General features: G+C 45.2%; 1 protein-coding gene across 3 annotated transcripts in view; it reads left to right on the top strand.

The window, feature by feature from the left end:
* Positions 1-5,134: 5,134 nt before the first annotated feature.
* LOC311527065 (multidrug resistance-associated protein 1) overlaps positions 5,135-18,770 on the top strand; it is a 110,604-nt gene continuing 96,968 nt past the window's right edge. The window contains exon 1 of one of the 3 annotated variants that reach the window (XM_084640670.1): positions 5,135-5,422. In XM_084640670.1, the coding sequence (XP_084496796.1) occupies positions 5,306-5,422 (117 nt within the window). In that variant the 5' untranslated portion in view covers positions 5,135-5,305. Of the gene's footprint in view, positions 5,423-9,789; positions 10,005-11,812; positions 11,831-18,770 lie in introns of those variants that run through there. The other 2 variants (XM_084640671.1, XM_084640672.1) reach the window with 2 other exon arrangements.

Here is an 18,770-nt window from a genome sequence, read left to right as displayed (position 1 = left end):
GAAAGCAGCTTGGTTTCTCTCTGCTTTGTGGCCAAGCAGAGACAAAAGGGGATTATCTTGTGAATTGCAGGTTTTTTTTGCCTGGAGGCAGGGTACTTAACTTCTGCAGGGAAATTCACAGTCTTCCAACCCAGAGGTTTTTTTTTCTTTTCTTCCTAAAAGTAAATAGGGGGTGTGTGCTCTACCCATTTGCCTGGAGACAAAAGTGGCAGGGTTTTTTTTTAGGATTTTGATTTTTTTTTGTTTTACAAGGAGCACAGGTTTGAAAAGAAATTTTTTTTTTCTTTGGGCTGGGTAAGCGGGTTTCCATATAGTTGGAGGTTTTTTGCTTTAATTTGGGCCCAGAGCAGAGACAAGGGAATTGTCTTTTTCTGTAGGCTGACAATCACTATCAGAGAATAGGTATTCTATTCCAGCACAGCAAAATTTTACAGCCAAGTTTTGTTTGTTTATTTCTAAACCTCGGGTGTAAAGTTAGTTTAAAAACAGAGAGGTTAGAATGGCCAAATCCTCGGCTCGACTACAGCTGGAATTAGCCAAATTTCAGGCTAAGGAAAAACAAAGGGAACATGAAAGACAGATAGAACTCATGCGGCTGGAGAAGGAGGTACAGGAGGCTGCCCACAAGAGGGAAATGGAGGCAAGGAAGCATGTGGAGGAGATGGAGAGGATAAAGGCCCAGCAGAATATACCAACAAACCCTAGCAATCCTTCTCCAGGTACCACTTCCCATCCCAGAAAGTTCCCCACCTACAAGGCAGGTGATGATACTGAGGCCTTCTTAGAAAACTTCGAAAGGGCCTGCCTTGGGTACAACATCTCTACTGACCAATACATGGTAGAGCTGAGGCCGCAGCTCAGTGGACCCTTAGCTGAGGTGGCAGCTGAAATGCCTAAAGAACATATGAACAAGTATGAACTGTTTAAATCCAAGGCGAGAGTCAGAATGGGGATAACACCCGAGCGGTCTCGTCGGAGGTTCCGAGCCCTAAGGTGGAAACCAGACATGTCATTTACCCGACATGCCTACCACATTGTGAAACATTGGGATGCCTGGATATCAGGAGCAAGTGTTGAATCTCCAGTAAATTTGCCCTTCCTAATGCAAATGGAACAATTCTTAGAGGGTGTTCCTGAGGAAATAGAAAGATACATCCTAGATGGGAAACCCAAAACTGTAATCGAGGCAGGAGAGATTGGAGCCAGATGGGTGGAGGTGGCAGAGAAGAAGAAAACTGGTCGCAGTTGGAGCGGAGACCAGAAGGGACCACCCCAGACCACACCCTATTACCGGGGGCCGCCCAAAGCCCCACCTACCTCCCAAAGAACCCTCCAGACCCCTTATCGTCCCACCACCCCGTTCTCCAGCAACCCACCTCGCCCCGGTGACCCGTCAGCTGGACGATGTTTTAAATGTAACGAGCTGGGACATGTAAAGGCCAACTGCCCCAAGAACCCCAACAGATTACAGTTCATTGCACCGGAATCACACCAGAGGTCCACAGGCCCAGATACCTCCCAGATACCCTTGGAGCGGAGGGAAACTGTGAGTGTGGGCGGGAAGAAGGTCACCGCGTGGAGGGACACCGGAGCACAAGTGTCAGCTATCCATGCTTCCTTAGTGGACCCCAATTTAATCAACCCAGAGATCCAAGTGACGATTCAACCCTTCAAGTCCAACTCTTTCAATTTGCCTACAGCCAAGTTGCCTGTCCAGTACAAGGGCTGGTCAGGAATGTGGACTTTTGCAGTCTATGATGATTATCCCATCCCCATGCTGTTGGGGGAAGACTTGGCCAATCACGTGAAGCAGGCCAAGAGGGTGGGAACGGTCACCCGCAGCCAGGCTAAACAAGCCGTGAGGCCTAGCTCTGTTCCGGAAACTTCTATCAGGACCCAGTCAGAGGTGATGGACCTGGACCCCAGGCCAATGTCTGCAACAGCAGTAGTGGATCCAGTCCCAGAGACCCAGACGGAACCAGTCCCAGAACCGGAACCAGCCGAACAACCAACACCAGACCCCGTGTCAGCACTGAATCCAGTACTTGCAACCTCAACACCAGAGAGCCCCACCGAACCTGAACTGGCAGCAGCCGATAACCCTACACAAGAGGCTCAGCCGGAGCCTGAATCCCAACATAGTGCACCAGCGGAGAGCGGTTCACAGTCAACAGAAACAGCTCCATCCCCTATATCGCTTCCAGAGGGACCAAGCCTATGTCTCCAATCCAATGAGGAACTGATGTCTCCAGCATCAAGGGAACAGTTCCAGACCGAACAGGAAGCAGATGAAAGCCTCCAGAGAGCGTGGACGGCGGCACGGAGCAACCCACCGCCTCTCAGCTCTTCTAATCGATCCAGGTTTGTTGTAGAAAGAGGACTTTTATACAAGGAAACTCTTTCTGGTGGACACCAGGGAGACTGGCATCCTCAGAGACAGTTGGTAGTTCCAACTAAATACCGGGCCAAGCTCTTGAGCTTAGCCCATGATCACCCTAGTGGCCATGCTGGGGTGAACAGGACCAAAGACCGTTTGGGGGGATCATTCCACTGGGAGGGAATGGGCAAGGATGTTTCTACCTATGTCCAGTCTTGTGAGGTGTGCCAAAGAGTGGGAAAACCCCAAGACCAGGTCAAAGCCCCTCTCCAGCCACTCCCCATCATTGAAGTTCCATTTCAGCGAGTAGCTGTGGATATTCTGGGTCCTTTTCCGAAAAAGACACCCAGAGGAAAGCAGTACATACTGACTTTCATGGATTTTGCCACCCGATGGCCGGAAGCAGTAGCTCTAAGCAACACCAGGGCTAAAAGTGTGTGCCAGGCACTAGCAGACATTTTTGCCAGGGTAGGTTGGCCCTCCGACATCCTCACAGATGTAGGGACTAATTTCCTGGCAGGAACTATGAAAAACCTTTGGGAAGCTCATGGGGTAAATCACTTGGTTGCCACTCCTCACCATCATCAAACAAATGGCATGGTGGAGAAGTTTAATGGAACTTTGGGGGCCATGATACGTAAATTCGTAAATGAGCACTCCAATGATTGGGACCTAGTATTGCAGCAGTTGCTCTTTGCCTACAGAGCTGTACCACATCCCAGTTTAGGGTTTTCCCCATTTGAACTTGTATATGGCCGTGAGGTTAAGGGGCCATTGCAGTTGGTGAAGCAGCAATGGGAGGGATTTACACCTTCTCCAGGAACTAACATTCTGGACTTTGTAACCAACCTACAAAACACCCTCCGAACCTCTTTAGCCCTTGCTAGAGAAAACTTACAGGATGCTCAAAAAGAGCAAAAAGCCTGGTATGATAAACATGCCAGAGAGCGTTCCTTCAAAGTAGGAGACCAGGTCATGGTCTTAAAGGCGCTCCAGGCCCATAAAATGGAAGCATCGTGGGAAGGGCCATTCGTGGTCCAGGAGCGCCTGGGAGCTGTTAATTATCTCATAGCATTCCCCACCTCCAACCGAAAGCCTAAGGTGTATCATATTAATTCTCTAAAGCCCTTTTATTCCAGAGAATTAAAGGTTTGTCAGTTTACAGCCCAGGGAGGAGACGACGCTGAGTGGCCTGAAGGTGTCTACTACGAAGGGAAATGTGCTGGTGGTGTGGAAGAGGTGAACCTCTCCATGACCCTTGGGCGTATGCAGCGACAGCAGATCCAGGAGCTGTGCACTAGCTACGCGCCAACGTTCTCAGCCACCCCAGGACTGACTGAACGGGCATACCACTCCATTGACACAGGTAATGCTCACCCAATTAGGGTCCAACCTTACCGGGTGTCTCCTCAAGCTAAAACTGCTATAGAACGGGAGATCCAGGATATGTTACAGATGGGTGTAATCCGCCCCTCTGAAAGTGCATGGGCATCTCCAGTGGTTCTAGTTCCCAAACCAGATGGGGAAATACGTTTTTGCGTGGACTACCGTAAGCTAAATGCTGTAACTCGCCCAGACAATTATCCAATGCCACGCACTGATGAACTATTAGAGAAACTGGGACGGGCCCAGTTCATCTCTACCTTGGACTTAACCAAGGGGTACTGGCAGGTACCGCTAGATGAATCTGCCAAGGAAAGGTCAGCCTTCATCACACATCTCGGGCTGTATGAATTTAATGTACTCCCTTTCGGGCTGCGAAATGCACCCGCCACTTTCCAAAGACTTGTAGATGGTCTCCTAGCGGGATTAGGAGAATATGCAGTTGCCTACCTTGACGATGTGGCCATATTTTCGGATTCCTGGGCAGACCACCTGGAACATCTACAAAAAGTCCTTGAGCGCATAAGGGAGGCAGGACTAACTGTTAAGGCTAAGAAGTGTCAAATAGGCCTAAACAGAGTGACTTACCTTGGACACCAGGTGGGTCAAGGAACTATCAGCCCCCTACAGGCCAAAGTGGATGCTATCCAAAAGTGGCCTGTCCCAAAGTCAAAGAAACAGGTTCAATCCTTCTTAGGCTTGGCCGGTTATTACAGACGATTTGTACCGCACTACAGCCAAATCGCTGCCCCACTGACAGACCTAACCAAAAAGAAACAGCCAAATGCTGTTCAGTGGACCGGAAAGTGTCAGAAGGCCTTTAACAAGCTTAAAGCGACACTCATGTCTGACCCTGTACTAAGGGCCCCAGACTTTGACAAACCGTTCCTAGTAACCACAGATGCATCCGAGCGTGGTGTGGGAGCAGTTTTAATGCAGAAAGGACCTGATCAAGAATTCCACCCTGTAGTGTTTCTCAGCAAAAAACTGTCTGAGAGGGAAAGCAACTGGTCAGTCACTGAAAAAGAATGTTATGCCATTGTCTACGCTCTGGAAAAGCTACGCCCATATGTTTGGGGACGGCGTTTCCACCTGCAAACCAACCATGCTGCACTAAAGTGGCTTCACACCGTCAAAGAAACTAACAAAAAACTTCTTCGGTGGAGTTTAGCTCTCCAAGATTTTGATTTCGACATCCAACACATCTCAGGAGCTTCTAACAAAGTGGCTGATGCACTCTCCCGTGAAAGTTTCCCAGAATCAACTGGTTAAAATCGTCCTTGAGATGTGGAAAATATTGTTAGTCTTTATGTACTTGGTAGTATATTTAGAGATGCATGTGTCTTATTAACTCTGTTTTCCTAGAGCTCCAGGAAGAAATCCCAGCCAGTGTTTCACCCTAGCTGAGATTTGGGGGGCGTGTCATAAATATAAAGGGAAGGGTAAACCCCTTTGAAATCCCTCCTGGCCAGGGGAAAGCTCCTCTCACCTGTAAAGGGTTAAGAAGCTAAAGGTAACCTCGCTGGCACCTGACCAAAATGACCAATGAGGAGACAAGATACTTTCAAAAGCTGGGAGGAGGGAGAGAAACAAAGGGTTTGTGTGTCTGTCTGTAGTCGTCTCGGCCGGGGACAGAACAGGAATGGAGTCTTAGAACTTTTAGTAAGTAATCTAGCTAGGTATGTGTTAGATTATGATTTCTTTAAATGGCTGAGAAAAGAATTGTGCTGAATAGAATAACTATTTCTGTCTGTGTATCTTTTTTGTAACTTAAGGTTTTGCCTAGAGGGGTTCTCTATGTTTTTGAATCTAATTACCCTGTAAGATATCTACCATCCTGATTTTACAGGGGGGATTTCTTTATTTCTATTTACTTCTATTTTTTTATTAAAAGTCTTCTTGTAAAACACTGAATGCTTTTTCATTGTTCTCAGATCCAAGGGTTTGGGTTTGTGGTCACCTATGCAAATTGGTGAGGCTTTTTATCCAACATTTCCCAGGAAAGGGGGGGGTGCAAGTGTTGGGAGGATTGTTCATTGTTCTTAAGATCCAAGGGTCTGGGTCTGTAGTCACCTAGGCAAATTGGTGAGGCTTTTTACCAAACCTTGTCCAGGAAGTGGGGTGCAAGGTTTTGGGAAGTATTTTGGGGGGAAGGACGCGTCCAAACAGCGCTTCCCCAGTAACCAGTATTAGTTTGGTGGTGGTAGCGGCCATTCCAAGGATAACGGGGGTAATATTTGTTACCTTGGGGAAGTTTTGACCTAAGCTGGTAAAGATAAGCTTAGGAGGTTTTTCATGCAGGTCCCCACATCTGTACCCTAGAGTTCAGAGTGGGGGAGGAACCGTGACAGACTTCATACTAGGTTTCCCTTCCCTCTGCTTGGAAATGCCTTCCTCCTAGTAAGGCATCTCCCTCTTCGTTGGAAGACCTGTCATCTCCATGAAGCATTCTGGCTATATCACCCTCTTGTCTGTTTGTCCTGCAATGTATTGCCTTATATTGTACCCACATGTGCCTTTTGATTGTAACCTCTTCAGAAGAAGGACTATTATCTTTTCAGCATATTTTACCTATTTTACAGTGCTATTAAAATAATAAATTACAAACTCCAGAACCTCAGTGTTTTCAACAAAAAGAAAAGGAGTACTTGTGGCACCTTAGAGACTAACCAATTTATTAGAGCATAAGCTTTCGTGAGCTACAGCTCACTTCTTCAGATGCATATTGTGGAAACTGCAGCAGGCTTTATATATACACAGAGAATATGAAACAATACCTCCTCCTACCCCACTGTCCTGCTGGTAATAGCTTATCTAAAGTGATCATCAGGTGGGCCATTTCCAGCACAAATCCAGGTTTTCTCACCCTCCACCCCCCCACACAAATTCACTCTCCTGCTGGTGATAGCCCATCCAAAGTGACAACTCTTTACACAATGTGCATGACAATCAAGTTGGGCTATTTCCTGCACAAATCCAGGTTTTCTCACATCCCCCCCACCCCCATACACACACAAACTCACTCTCCTGCTGGTAATAGCTCATCCAAACTGACCAGCTGCCTGTTTCCTCTTGTTTTTTCCTACCCCCCCCCCCCGATGTTCTGGTTTAACTTGGATTTAAACTTGAAGAGTGGTCAGTTTGGATGAGCTATGAGAGTGAATTTGTGTGGGGGGGGTGGAGGGTGAGAAAACCTGGATTTGTGCTGGAAATGGCCCACCTGATGATCACTTTAGATAAGCTATTACCAGCAGGACAGTGGGGTAGGAGGAGGTATTGTTTCATATTCTCTGTGTATATATAAAGCCTGCTGCAGTTTCCATGATATGCATCTGAAGAAGTGAGCTGTAGCTCACGAAAGCTTATGCTCTAATAAATTGGTTAGTCTCTAAGGTGCCACAAGTACTCCTTTTCTTTTTGCGAATACATACTAACACGGCTGTTACTCTGAAACCAGTGTTTTCAACTTAATCCTTAGTAGTTGTCAGTATTATTAAGGTGTATATCCTTCGTGGAGCAGCCACCACAGAGAACACATCTAAAACCATTGTAGTAGGGGCTCGTAGTACATATACACATTAAGTACTACTCTGTGCCCTTTTTTTTGGATATGGGTCATGGTAGACATGGAAGGGTTAAACAACTTCCAACTAGTTTTTAATATCTTAAAGAAAGAACAGGATGTATGAAATCTGATTTAGAAATATTTAATTATACTAAGTCCGTCAAAAGTTAATATTTAAACATTCGATTGTGGTGTGAATGGACCATTTTAGTTTTGTGTAAAGTGAATAAAGAACAATTACAAGTATAATGAGCTATGTAAATTCTGCCATTTGACTCTGCTGTGAAGGAGAGCTACATATCCTGGCTTCTACTAGAGTCTGTCAGTAATTCTTCTGCCTTGAAGAGCAGTAGGTGTGATAGATCACTGTGTACTGAATGCATACTCTCAGCCCTCCTGAGGTGGAGAGCTTGTGTGTGTGCCTGCGTGTGTGGGGGTCCATCTTGACCTTCAAACACGTTGCGTGGGACAGTAGCGTTCCATTGTCTGTCTGTGGTTATACACTACATCTCTATTTCCCCCGAAGGGTTTTGAGGCTATCTAAGTATAAGACAAGTAAGGGGAAACCAAGATATGGTATGTGGTGCTGTTGGAGAATACAAAGATTTCTGATTAACTCCACTTGTATTACCTGTAGTTAATCTGTGTTTTTACACAACCTTATTTAGCTTAACTATATAAGACATTACAAGGAAAATTAAATGCAGGTTCATTATGGGACCTGCAAAATAAATATTTCCAAATATATATTGCTTAATCACAGTAGTGTAGTATGTATGCTTATCACCCTTTCCTGCTGGGTATAGTGCCATTGCTGCCCAGGGATATTTTGCACTACATGTGCTATAGACTGTACACATTATCAGTTGAACACTGATACCATGCCTAAGAGATACTGTCTGAGCCCTACACCAGCTCTGCATATCAGATGTGTTTCATATAGTTGCTGGCTGTATAGTGTACATAAGGTAGCGAAGAAAAGTGGCCACATAGTGTGTGCTGTTCTACATGTTATGTACTCAAACATCTTCAGTGTTGCTCATATCTTCTTGCATTCACTATTAAAAACATGGTAACTACAGCACTTGCTTGCACTGAACATTTGGAAATGTAACATGGGGAAAGTATATGCATATAGCTGTGTTTTAGGCCAGTATTTGGTCTGTTTTGAAAAAAGTGAGGTATATGAACGACACTGGTTCATGCGGGGCCTGATCTAAATCCTCATCAAGCCCCTAGAAAGACTTCCCCTAGCTTCAGTGGGAAGTGGCCTAGGCCCTTAATTTACTCCTCCCAATAGTTCTGTTTCTCTCAACTGAAAATAGGGAGCACCAGCATCCTCTGACCCACTAGCTCAGGGTAGATCATCAGCAAATGCTCTGCAGCCCGCCACTGCGCACAGTTAGAGAACTTGTTACACTGCACTTATAGTATGTCATCTACACCTGGTAAATGTAACGTGCACCATGGGCCCTATAGCAGTGTAGAGTAGGTTACACTAGGGCAGAGGTGGGCAAACTACAGCCCGCCGGCCACGTCGGGCCTACCAGACCATTTAATCTGGCCCTCAGCTCCTGCCGGGGAGCAGGCTGGGGGTTTGCCCCACTCCGCATGGCTCCCAGGAAGCAACCGGTGTGACACCCTCCCCCTGCCCCGGCTCCTTCGTAGAACACAGATGCATGGCCAGGTGGCTCTATGCGTTGCCCTGTCCACAGGCGCTGCCCCCACAGCTCCCATTGGCCACGGTTCCTGGAGCTGTGGGGGGTGGTGCCTGCAGCCGGGGCAGCGCGCTGAGTCGCCTGGCCATGCCTCGGAGCCGGAGGGGGGGACTTGCTTCCTGGAGCTGCTTGTGGTAAGCGCCACCCAGAGCCTGCACCCCTGAGCCTGCCCCGCACCCCATCCCCTGCTACAGCCCTGATCCCAGACCAGAGCCCCCTCTTGTACCCCAAGCCCCTCAGCCCCACCCCAGAGCTCAACCCCCAGCCAGAGCCTCCTCCCCCCCCGTGCCCCAACAGCCTGCCCCATCCCTAATCCTGCCCCCCTCCCCGCCCTCTAAACCCATTGGTTACCGCCTGGAGCACTCTCTTGCACCCCAAACCTCTCATCCCTAGCCCCACCCCAGAGCATGCACGCAACCCAGAGCCCCCTCCAACACACCCACCCCGATTTTGTGAGTACTCACGGCCCCTCATACAACTTCCATACCCCGCTGTGGCCCTCAGGCCAAAACGTTTGCCCCCACCCCGCACTAGGAGCTGTGGCCCATGGGGGGGGGTAGTAATGACGTGACGCCCCCTAATGCCTATCGAGTCAAGGCTGCGTGGATCACTGCACTGCCCGGAGGCATTAAATCGCTTGACGCTGTAGCTGGGCGGCGCCTAGGCAGGGCCGGCCCGCGAGAAACCGCGCCCTGTGGAACGCGTGCGCACTGCACCCCCCGGGCATGGACAGCGGGCTCCCGCAGACAGCCTCAGCATCCCCGTGACCGAGGAGCCAATCAGGGAGCCCGGCAGCGGCTCGCCCGGCCGCCTTTCCCCACTTCCCTGCAGGCGCCGCCGCCGCCGCCGGCTGGGGAGGGAGGGAGAGCGAGCGAGCGTGGAGTGCGGGCAGCCCTAGCCGTCGCCGCGCTCCATGGCGATCCAGGGCTTGTGCAGCGCGGGCGGCTCGGAGCCCTTCTGGGTAAGAGCGGCGCGGGGTTTGCGGCTGCGTTTCCCCTGCCGCCGCGTGCTCCGCGGCTCCCGCACGCCGCCTGGCTGGGGTCCCCACGGGGAAGCCGGGCTAGGGTGTTCCTGGAAGGGATACAGCCTTTCCCCGGGTCAGGCCCTGTCTGGGAGGGTGCAGCCCCCTCTTCCCTTCCAGGAAGGGGGTGCCGGGAGCGGGGTTGCAGGGCCCCAGAGGGAACAGGTGTAGGGCCCTTGGTCTGAGGAAGGGGTAGAGTCTCTCTCGCCCATCCAGGGGAAGCGCCAGGGTACCAAGAGCTTGGCTGATGCCCGTTAGTTCTCTCGCCCTGTCAATCGTTATGTCAAGGGTGGTGGGGTTGATGGGCTGGGAAATGGGTTTGTGACTGATTAGTGTGGAGGCTGTGCCTTTCTCGGTGGTATAGGACTGTCTCCTAAACGTATTTACTCACTGCGAGATCTTGATAATCGCACCTAGGCTAAGCTTAGTTTCAGTTTAGGTAGCTCCGAGGTGAAAACGGGCGGCTCTGGCCCCATGAGGTGGTGGTGAGTCGTGCAATTGTATGGTACAGGCTGCTTTACAGGCAGAGCGTGAGGATGCATCACCTACATAAGGCTTATAGACTAACAAGCCCACAACTAAAGAGATTGTGAAGCCCACAGCACATGTTTATTGAGTAACAAACAGAGCTGCCTGTTCTGTGCTATGGCAGTTGTGACACCTGTTAAGAGAAAAAGTGCTTTTAATTGTTTTCTGTCTCATCAAGGTTAGATTGTGTATGTTAAGTAAATAAATTAGTATGGGTGGCTCTTTGTTGTGGTCTCTCAAAAGTTAATTAGCAAAGGTTCTTCTATCTTTATTGTTGTGGTTTTTGTGCCCCAAACTCTGATTCTCCTTCCACTTCTCTGTAAGCTACAATCTTATGTTGAACTGCACTTTGTATCTGGATATTTGAGTAGTTAGGACATGGGCTACATTCTGGTTGTCCAAATCATGTAGTGGAATGTGCTTTTCTTACACTATGGTTGGTTACATGGTTCTCTGCTTTGTATTGTTTTTTAAATATTAATATTCTGGTAGCAAGTCAGAATCGGGACTCCATTGTGCTAAACGCTGTACAAACACTTATATGTACATGGTCCCTGCTCTTAAAGCTGTTGTTAATGAATTTTTCTCTGGTTTTGCTTTCATTTGGTCTCTTTAATAAGACATGTAAGCTCACTTGCCTTGTCACCTTGAATGTAATGTAAACAAAGTAACTTTGGGTGTGAATAGAGGTTTATGGGAATGTTCCTCTTTATACCTGAGATTAAAAAAAACACTTGCTTTGTGGGTCAAGTGGAGCCCTAATCCTGAATGGGGCTTTCACTTGCTACTGCAAATATAGAATCCTAGTTTCTAGTGACACTTGAACCTGTGCTTTCTATGATTCCAACTTACGTGATATCTTGTTGACTAGATAAGTATTCAGGGTACTAGCCACAAAATAGAGTGGTGGATACATGTGGTCATTGTAATAACTGTTTCCTGCTTTGGTCAGATAAACTACAGCTTTGAATTCTCACGTTTTCAGTTACTTCAGTCATATAAATAGATATAGCTGACATGCTTTTTGTTGAAGGTTTGTAAATAGTTAAGGGTTTACTTGTGCTGGAACTTGTAATTCATTGTGCATTTACAAGTTGGGAACTTGCCTTGCTTACTGAAAAACAGTTCTTGTGCAAGCTGGAGCAGTTGTTAAACCAACTTGCTTGAAGTGAGAGAGAGTTCCTGGGAAGATACATCGTTCTGAAGTAGTAATCTGTGTTACTCATCAGACTATAATGGTAAGATTCATGATTGCTGAAAATGTTACCGGTTTGCATTAAGTGCATTGGATTGTTTGTAGATGAGTTCAGAGGACTTTCTCTGGGCTGACTTGTAGTAGCTATTGAGCGCTTGCTTTATTTCTACTTTTCCTGAAAATTTTGAGAGGTATTAAAATTTGTGACTGGGGCTTGAAAAATCCATTCTCCCGTGGCAGATAGGAGGCTTTCCCTGGCTTTTCCTTTCTGCAAAACATAAGTTTTCATTTTTAAAAAAAGGCTCCAGTTCTTATTGTTGTGAAGGTAACCTCCCAAATGTGAGCCACTTGTGTACAATGCAGTGTGTAGGTATGGGGTATATCTTGATAAATATGAAGACATACCACTTCAGTGCCTTTTCTGCAGCTTTATAGGTTTCCATTGCAGCAGAGAGGGAGCTATGAGAGGGGTTGAGTAGCAGAGACCCAACACGCATGCCCTTGTAGCAGCTAGGAGGCTACTTTTCATATTGGCCTCTGGCTGTTGCCGTGCTTTGTTATTGCTATTGCTCCGGCTGTTGGGTGTCTGGTAAAATTTCCAAGTGCAATGCATGGATTTGGTCAGAAAGGGTGGGAAAGAGACTGACGGGTATAAATTGGAGAAGTGAAGTACAATATATAGAGAACATGGAAAGGAGGCGGTAGAATGGACAATGTAGGAAAATAAAGGAAGAGAGAAGTGGGAATTCAGGGAGAGAATATGGAAAGAGGAAAACAGTGAAGGAAGTGAAGGAAAAATATATTGACGATTAAAGCAAAGAGAAATATAACAAAAGGAAGATATATTAGTAAGTAGGGATGGTTGAATAGAACTGAAAAAAATTCCATTAATTTCACATATCTGCCAAATATTTAAACATATAATAAGCTGATTGGCTACTTCAAGAGAGAATTTGTAAGATAAGTAATTCAACAATACTCATGAAATTTATTTGTTTGTTCTTTAGTGGTGTTGATCTTGCTCAATAGGTATTCAGAAACTATTCAGCAAATATGTTATCTATGAGTATTGGTGACATTCAACAAATATCTTGTTTTGTTTCTCAGCTATCCAAACATTGTTGCATTAGAAAAAGTTTATTGACAATATTACAGTTAAGCATATATGTAATAAACAGCACGCAACTGTTTTAATTAAATAGCAGGAGATGTGGTATGGTGGCAAAGCAAGGGAGTAGCTTTGGCAGGGTATATATTTCCCCCCACCTATTATATTTGAGTAAATAGATGTTGGGTACATTTTTAGAGTTTGTTGCCTGATTCAGTTTGAATAGGCACGTGCATACAGTGTGTGAACTCTTTCTTTTTTCTTTTTCAGGTTTCTAACTACCTGTTGGCTTTTCTCGTAACTTAAAATATCACAAATGCGAAATGAAAAATTCAGTTATAGAGCTTATTTTCAAGATTGATATGCCTTTGTATCACTTTTTACTAATTAGTTGGGTAACGCGCAATCACTTTGAGGATTTCAGACTCCCATTGTTCTTGGGTTTGTTCCAAAGCATGAGTACAAGAACAAATTCTTTCTTCTTGAGCTAAGCTGTGATCTGGTGGCCTTAATTAAAAAGGTAAAGGTTGCGATCATATACTTTTTAGAGTTAATTTACAGTCCTTCTAAAATTAATATGGATTGATTAATGAATAATAAATTATGAATAGTCAATTTTTTTTGTGAATAAAGGCAGATTTCTTTATTTCTTTAACTCTGCCATTGGTATGTTTATTTGGTGAGATTCTGTCCTTATTGTGAAATCCCTGACTTGAAAAATATGTGCAGTCTTTTCGGTGTTTTTCAAAAAATACAGTTGCCCGTAGGGAAAGGTTGATTCTTAGGGGCTGACCATTAGAAAGAAGCCTACTGGAATAGAATTTGTAGATCAGATAATTTTAGGAACCCACCCCTCTCCCCCACAAAAAATTTATAGGTCATATCCTTTCTGTTTGAAAGCTCTCGTAAAACATGAGCCCTGTTTGTGCACTTGTTTGTTGTGAAACAATTTGTCGCATTTTTTCTTCAATTACTTCAGGGGGTGAAAACTGAAATCAGGTTAGGAGACCAAGTGAGTCATGCCCCTTTTACAAATACATTGCTTCACAAAGAAACAAAAGATCTGTAATATATTTTTAAATAACATCTTTGTTCCATAAAATATAAAAAAGAATGCATCCGATGAAGTGAACTGTAGCTCACGAAAGCTTATGCTCAAATAAATTTGTTAGTCTCTAAGGTGCCACAAGAACTCCTTTTCTTTTTGCGGATACAGACTAACACGGCTGCTACTCTGAAACCTATAAAAAAGTAGTAGTTTAAAATGTCCTGTCTTTCATACAAACAATTAGTAATAGCGATTCTAATTCTAAAGTATTTCAAACTGTATGCGGAAAATCATACAACTTTTCTGAAATGTAGCCACTTCTTGGGAAGAGGCTGTAAGTCACTAGTGGATGCCACAATGTACTGGAATTTTTGTCCAAGCTGATGGATGGTCTAGAAACAAGCAGATAGGTAGATCATTACCATCTTCTTTCTTCCTGAGAATTAGAAATCCGTTGCAGTCTTCCTAACGTATCTTTGCACCATCCATTTCTGTGGTGTGGCCACCTGCTTTTTGGATTCTTCTTCTATAGAAGAGCCTCCTTAAATAGAAGGACTGTGTGCCCTTAGCTTCAGTTGCCTTCAGTGGCTGCTGTGATGGGGTGTCCTCTCCACACTTGCACTGAAAGAATTAATGCAGGCCAGTGGGGCCGATTAGCCTATAAGGCGGCAAGCTTGGGGGAATTAAGATTCAGACAGAAGCCTTCATTAGCAGAAGCTCACATCTGCAGGAACAGTGTGGCCAAGAAGCTGACAACAAATGGGGCTGCTGGGACAGGCTGCAGTTGGTCTCTGGGAAGAGGGAGGAGTGTTTGGATGCTGCACAGATATGTAGCTTGCAGTTGCTCCCTGGGAGGAGGGAGTGCTGAAGCTGGCAGACCCAGAGAAGGAAGGGAGAGCCAGAAGGTTAAGAAAGGGCTCAGGGAAATGCAGAAAGGTATGGGGTGGAACAGACTTGCAGTGGTTCTCAGCCAGAGGTCTGGGGCCCCCTGGGGGGCCATGAACATGTTTCAGGGCATCCTCCAAGCGTGGCTGGAATTAGACTCGCTAGGGCCCAGGGAAGAAAGCCAAAGCCCCACTGCGTGGGACTGCAGCCCAGGGCCTCGAGGCCCAGCACCCAAGGCTGAGGCTGAAGCCTGAGCAACTTAGCTTCGCGGTGCCCCCTGTGGTGTGCTGCCCTGGGCAATTGCACTTGTTGTGGCACAGCTTTTTATAGCATGTTGGGGGCGCGGGGGAGGGGACCCTCAGAAAGAAAAATGTTGAGAACCATTGGAACCTGCAGTAGAGGGCGGGCCTGGGCTCCCCAACCAGTGACTGGGAAGTGGCAGCAGCGGGGCAGTGCATAGGAAGACTGCCTGAGCCTGTTTGGGGGAAGAGACTCTCCTCCTCCTCTTCACCCCTCCCCCCCCCCCCCACAACTGAAGGGGAAAGCATGATAGTGACCTAGCCTGTGGGCTGCATAATGAAGAGGCCAAAGCAGCTCCTGGAGTGAGAGGGGACTGCAGACAAAAAGACAGAGGTGGAGGGATGGCTTTGACCTGGTGAGCTATTCCCCAGAATGGCCATGAGGAGGCGCCATAACATGTGATAGAGGGATATTCAGTACCCTTTGCAATAAAGCACATAGAATTCCATTTCATCTCCCTTTTGCACTTGTCTTCGGTATCTCTCCTCATTTCTACCATTGCTACCCACTGACAATAGTGTAAGACCAGGGTAGTCACTTGACCGGTATTTTCACTGCTCTGTTTTGCCGCATGGTAAAAATGTCTGGGCTCTGAATACACTAGTGCTCCCACCATTGTTGCCACCCATAAAGCTGAAATGGTGGTACAGTAGTGCAACACTGGGAAACATCCCTAAAATATTAGTGTAGAGGCTTTGTAAGTAACTGTCACAGTTATTGAGCAAACTGCACCTCTGATCTCTCTTGCTCTCATTGAATGCATCCCTCGTAGGTCTCTCTCCTTTATGGTTACATGTACGCAGCATGCAGCAGCCTGTGTCGGTGAGTCTCATAGTGTGGGTCTACAGGCTTGTGGTTCAGTACGAAAAAGAGCTGTGTAGACATTCAGATTCTGAAGCCTACGAAGGGGGACTGAGCTTTAGATCCCAAGCCTTGAACATCTACACAGCTCATGAGCCCTGCAATCCTGAATCTATAGACCCAGGCTCCAAGACTTGCTGTCAGGGTCCCTGCTTGCTGTTTAGACGTATCTTAACTGTCACCTGGCTCCAGATGAAATTAGAGTCTTCCACACTGACTGGGCCCTGGGTTGCAGTCCCGTGGTACTAACTGTGATTACATCAGCAGGTCAGATTTAGGCTAACACCCAGTAGTTCTGTTCCTTCAGACAAGATCCTTGAAGCTAACAGCTTGTCCTGTTATCTTTCAAGTATATTGCTGGGGAATCCTTATCTAGATCTATTGTGTTGCTTTTCTTTTTCTTCTTCCCAGAGCCCCCTATTAAGTCGGATCAGTAGTCATACAGGAAATTCTAATAACCCACCATAGTTAGACAGTAACTTTACCTCACTGACCAAAGTCATTTAAAAATATTACATATCGATATTCATATATTAATACATAGTAATTCACAGCAACCATACTGGAAACATGCATATAACATTTTGTAAATATTCAAATACTGCCACTTTAAACTCATACTTCTAAATTCTAGGTTGTATCATTGCTTGACTGTATACATTCACCCTGTTCTTTGTTTGAAAATTGGCTTTCTCGCATTTCTGTTGGTAAACTGGGGCCATGTCTACACTAGCACTTGTGTCGACAAAACGTTTGTCGCTCAGGGGTGTGGAAAAACACCCCCTGAGCGACACAGGTTTTGCCGGCATAAGTGCTCTTGTGCTCAGCGCAATGTCGGCGGGATAACTACTGCTGCTCGTTGAGCTGGTTTTATTATGTTGACAGGAGAGTTCTCTCCCACTGTCATAATGCTGCTACATATCAATATAGCTGTGCCACTGTAAGCTTGTAAGTTTAGACATGGCCTCCCTAAATGGTGTAACTAAAGCCCTCCCTAACCATTGTTTAACTGCAGCTTAAATGGTATTTACATAAAAACTTGACTAAGATAAAAGGATATTTCTGGCTTCTGGGAATCTGAAATCTGACTGTCCCAAGTGAAGTTTGTGGTTCAGTTGTCAGTAAATTACAAGAACTTGAGGGATGATAGTACAGAAAATACTACAGATTAATAAATTGTAACTGCATTATTTTCCGTGAAAGGCTGAAAGCCTGAATTGATTCTGTCAGGTTTTTAATCTTATCCAGGCAGCCTACATCTTCCTTGAAAATGAAATAATAGTTGCAAAGCTAAAATTAAAAATGAACATGGAAAGACAGATAATGGTGTATTGGAAAGGAAGAAAAGATAGCCAGAGTTGCAAGAGTAAAGGTGCTTATACAGGATTACTAGAGGGACTTAAAGAAATCAGTGCTAGTTGGAAGAAGAATCTAGAAATATACTTTTATATGTGCTTGTATCTCCACATTTGTAACTCTGAAAACTCCCTTGAAAATTGCTTTGAATACATTTGGATAATCATCTTAATGTTAAACAGTTTAGATAGTTTGATGTCTTTTTGTTGGTAAAAGTTATGTTCTTTCCCTCTGAAAGCCACTATTTAAGGACCATGTTAACTAACCTTAAGGAATTTTTTGTCATGTTAGTTTGTCACAACTTTAATCCTATTTAAATGTGGAAAGTAATTTCCTAGTTAATAAATACTATTTTTCTGGAGAGTAGACAATGTGTGTGTAGGACTGGATAATAAGGTTACACAACATTTTCCATTATGAAGCTGTGTGTTTGATTGCTTTGCCAAACTTCAAGTGTGTGTTGAAATTTTGCATGGCAGATGCCTCAGGCTTTTTTAATTTTGTGTAGGTCCCATCATACATTTGCTTTCAGCTTGATCTGAGCAGCCTCTGAAGGCCTTTCAGGTTAAGATGGAGCATTGTGTGCTGGGAAGCATTCTCGGTAGGGTATGCCTCAATAGTAAAGATGAGAGTAGCTGCAAACTGCTTCATTCTGTGGAAAATTAGGAGCCTGAGAAGAGTACTGTACTGTCAAGATGCTGATGCAACCTTTATTTTGGCAATGTTTGCTGCTTTAATAATAGAATTCTGATCTAAATATCTTGGAATTTCTGCACTTTTAGATAAGCAAATGTCCTCCTTAATTTGCATGTTAATAATCCTTCTGAACATTGCCAGCTGCTATTTTTCTGTACATTCAAGTAGTGTGTTAAACAGGATCAGTTTTCAGTTAATGTTCCATCTTTGAAACCTCTCCAGATCATACCTGTTCTTTATCTTCCTGTTTACTCTTTGCCATTTTCATTGTTTAACTCATCTTTGTTTAACCACTCAGCTTCTTAATTTTTACTTGTATCCAACTTAGCTTGCAGAACTCAGTGTTTCTCCCTCACTTCCCCTCAGACCAAATTCCCTTTTCATAAGGGCACTGTTTCTTCCTTACTCTCTTGCTTCAGTCAGCATTTCAAAGCTTGCAATGAATAATATAAAAAAAGGCAAGACTTTGTTTACAACAGGTAATTTTGCTTCTCATTTTATATAATTCTACACTTGAGTAAAAGGATTACAATACATTAAAAACTTAAAACATGCTTGGAGTGTGAATTTAATCAAGTTTCAGCTCTGTCATTTTTTAAGGGTCCTGTTAAACTGAAAATCCTGTTTGTGCTTTGAGATGGCTTTTATTATAGTATCATTAGTTTATGAATGCAGTTTAACTTTTACTTCATTATGCAAGCAGCAGCTCCCCTTTGCCTTTAGATGTTC

The sequence above is a fragment of the Lepidochelys olivacea genome (assembly GCF_965140295.1).
Source record: "Lepidochelys olivacea isolate rLepOli2 genome assembly, chromosome: 10".
Lineage (NCBI taxonomy): Eukaryota > Metazoa > Chordata > Testudines > Cheloniidae > Lepidochelys > Lepidochelys olivacea.
This window is presented reverse-complemented; position numbering and strand designations above follow the sequence as displayed.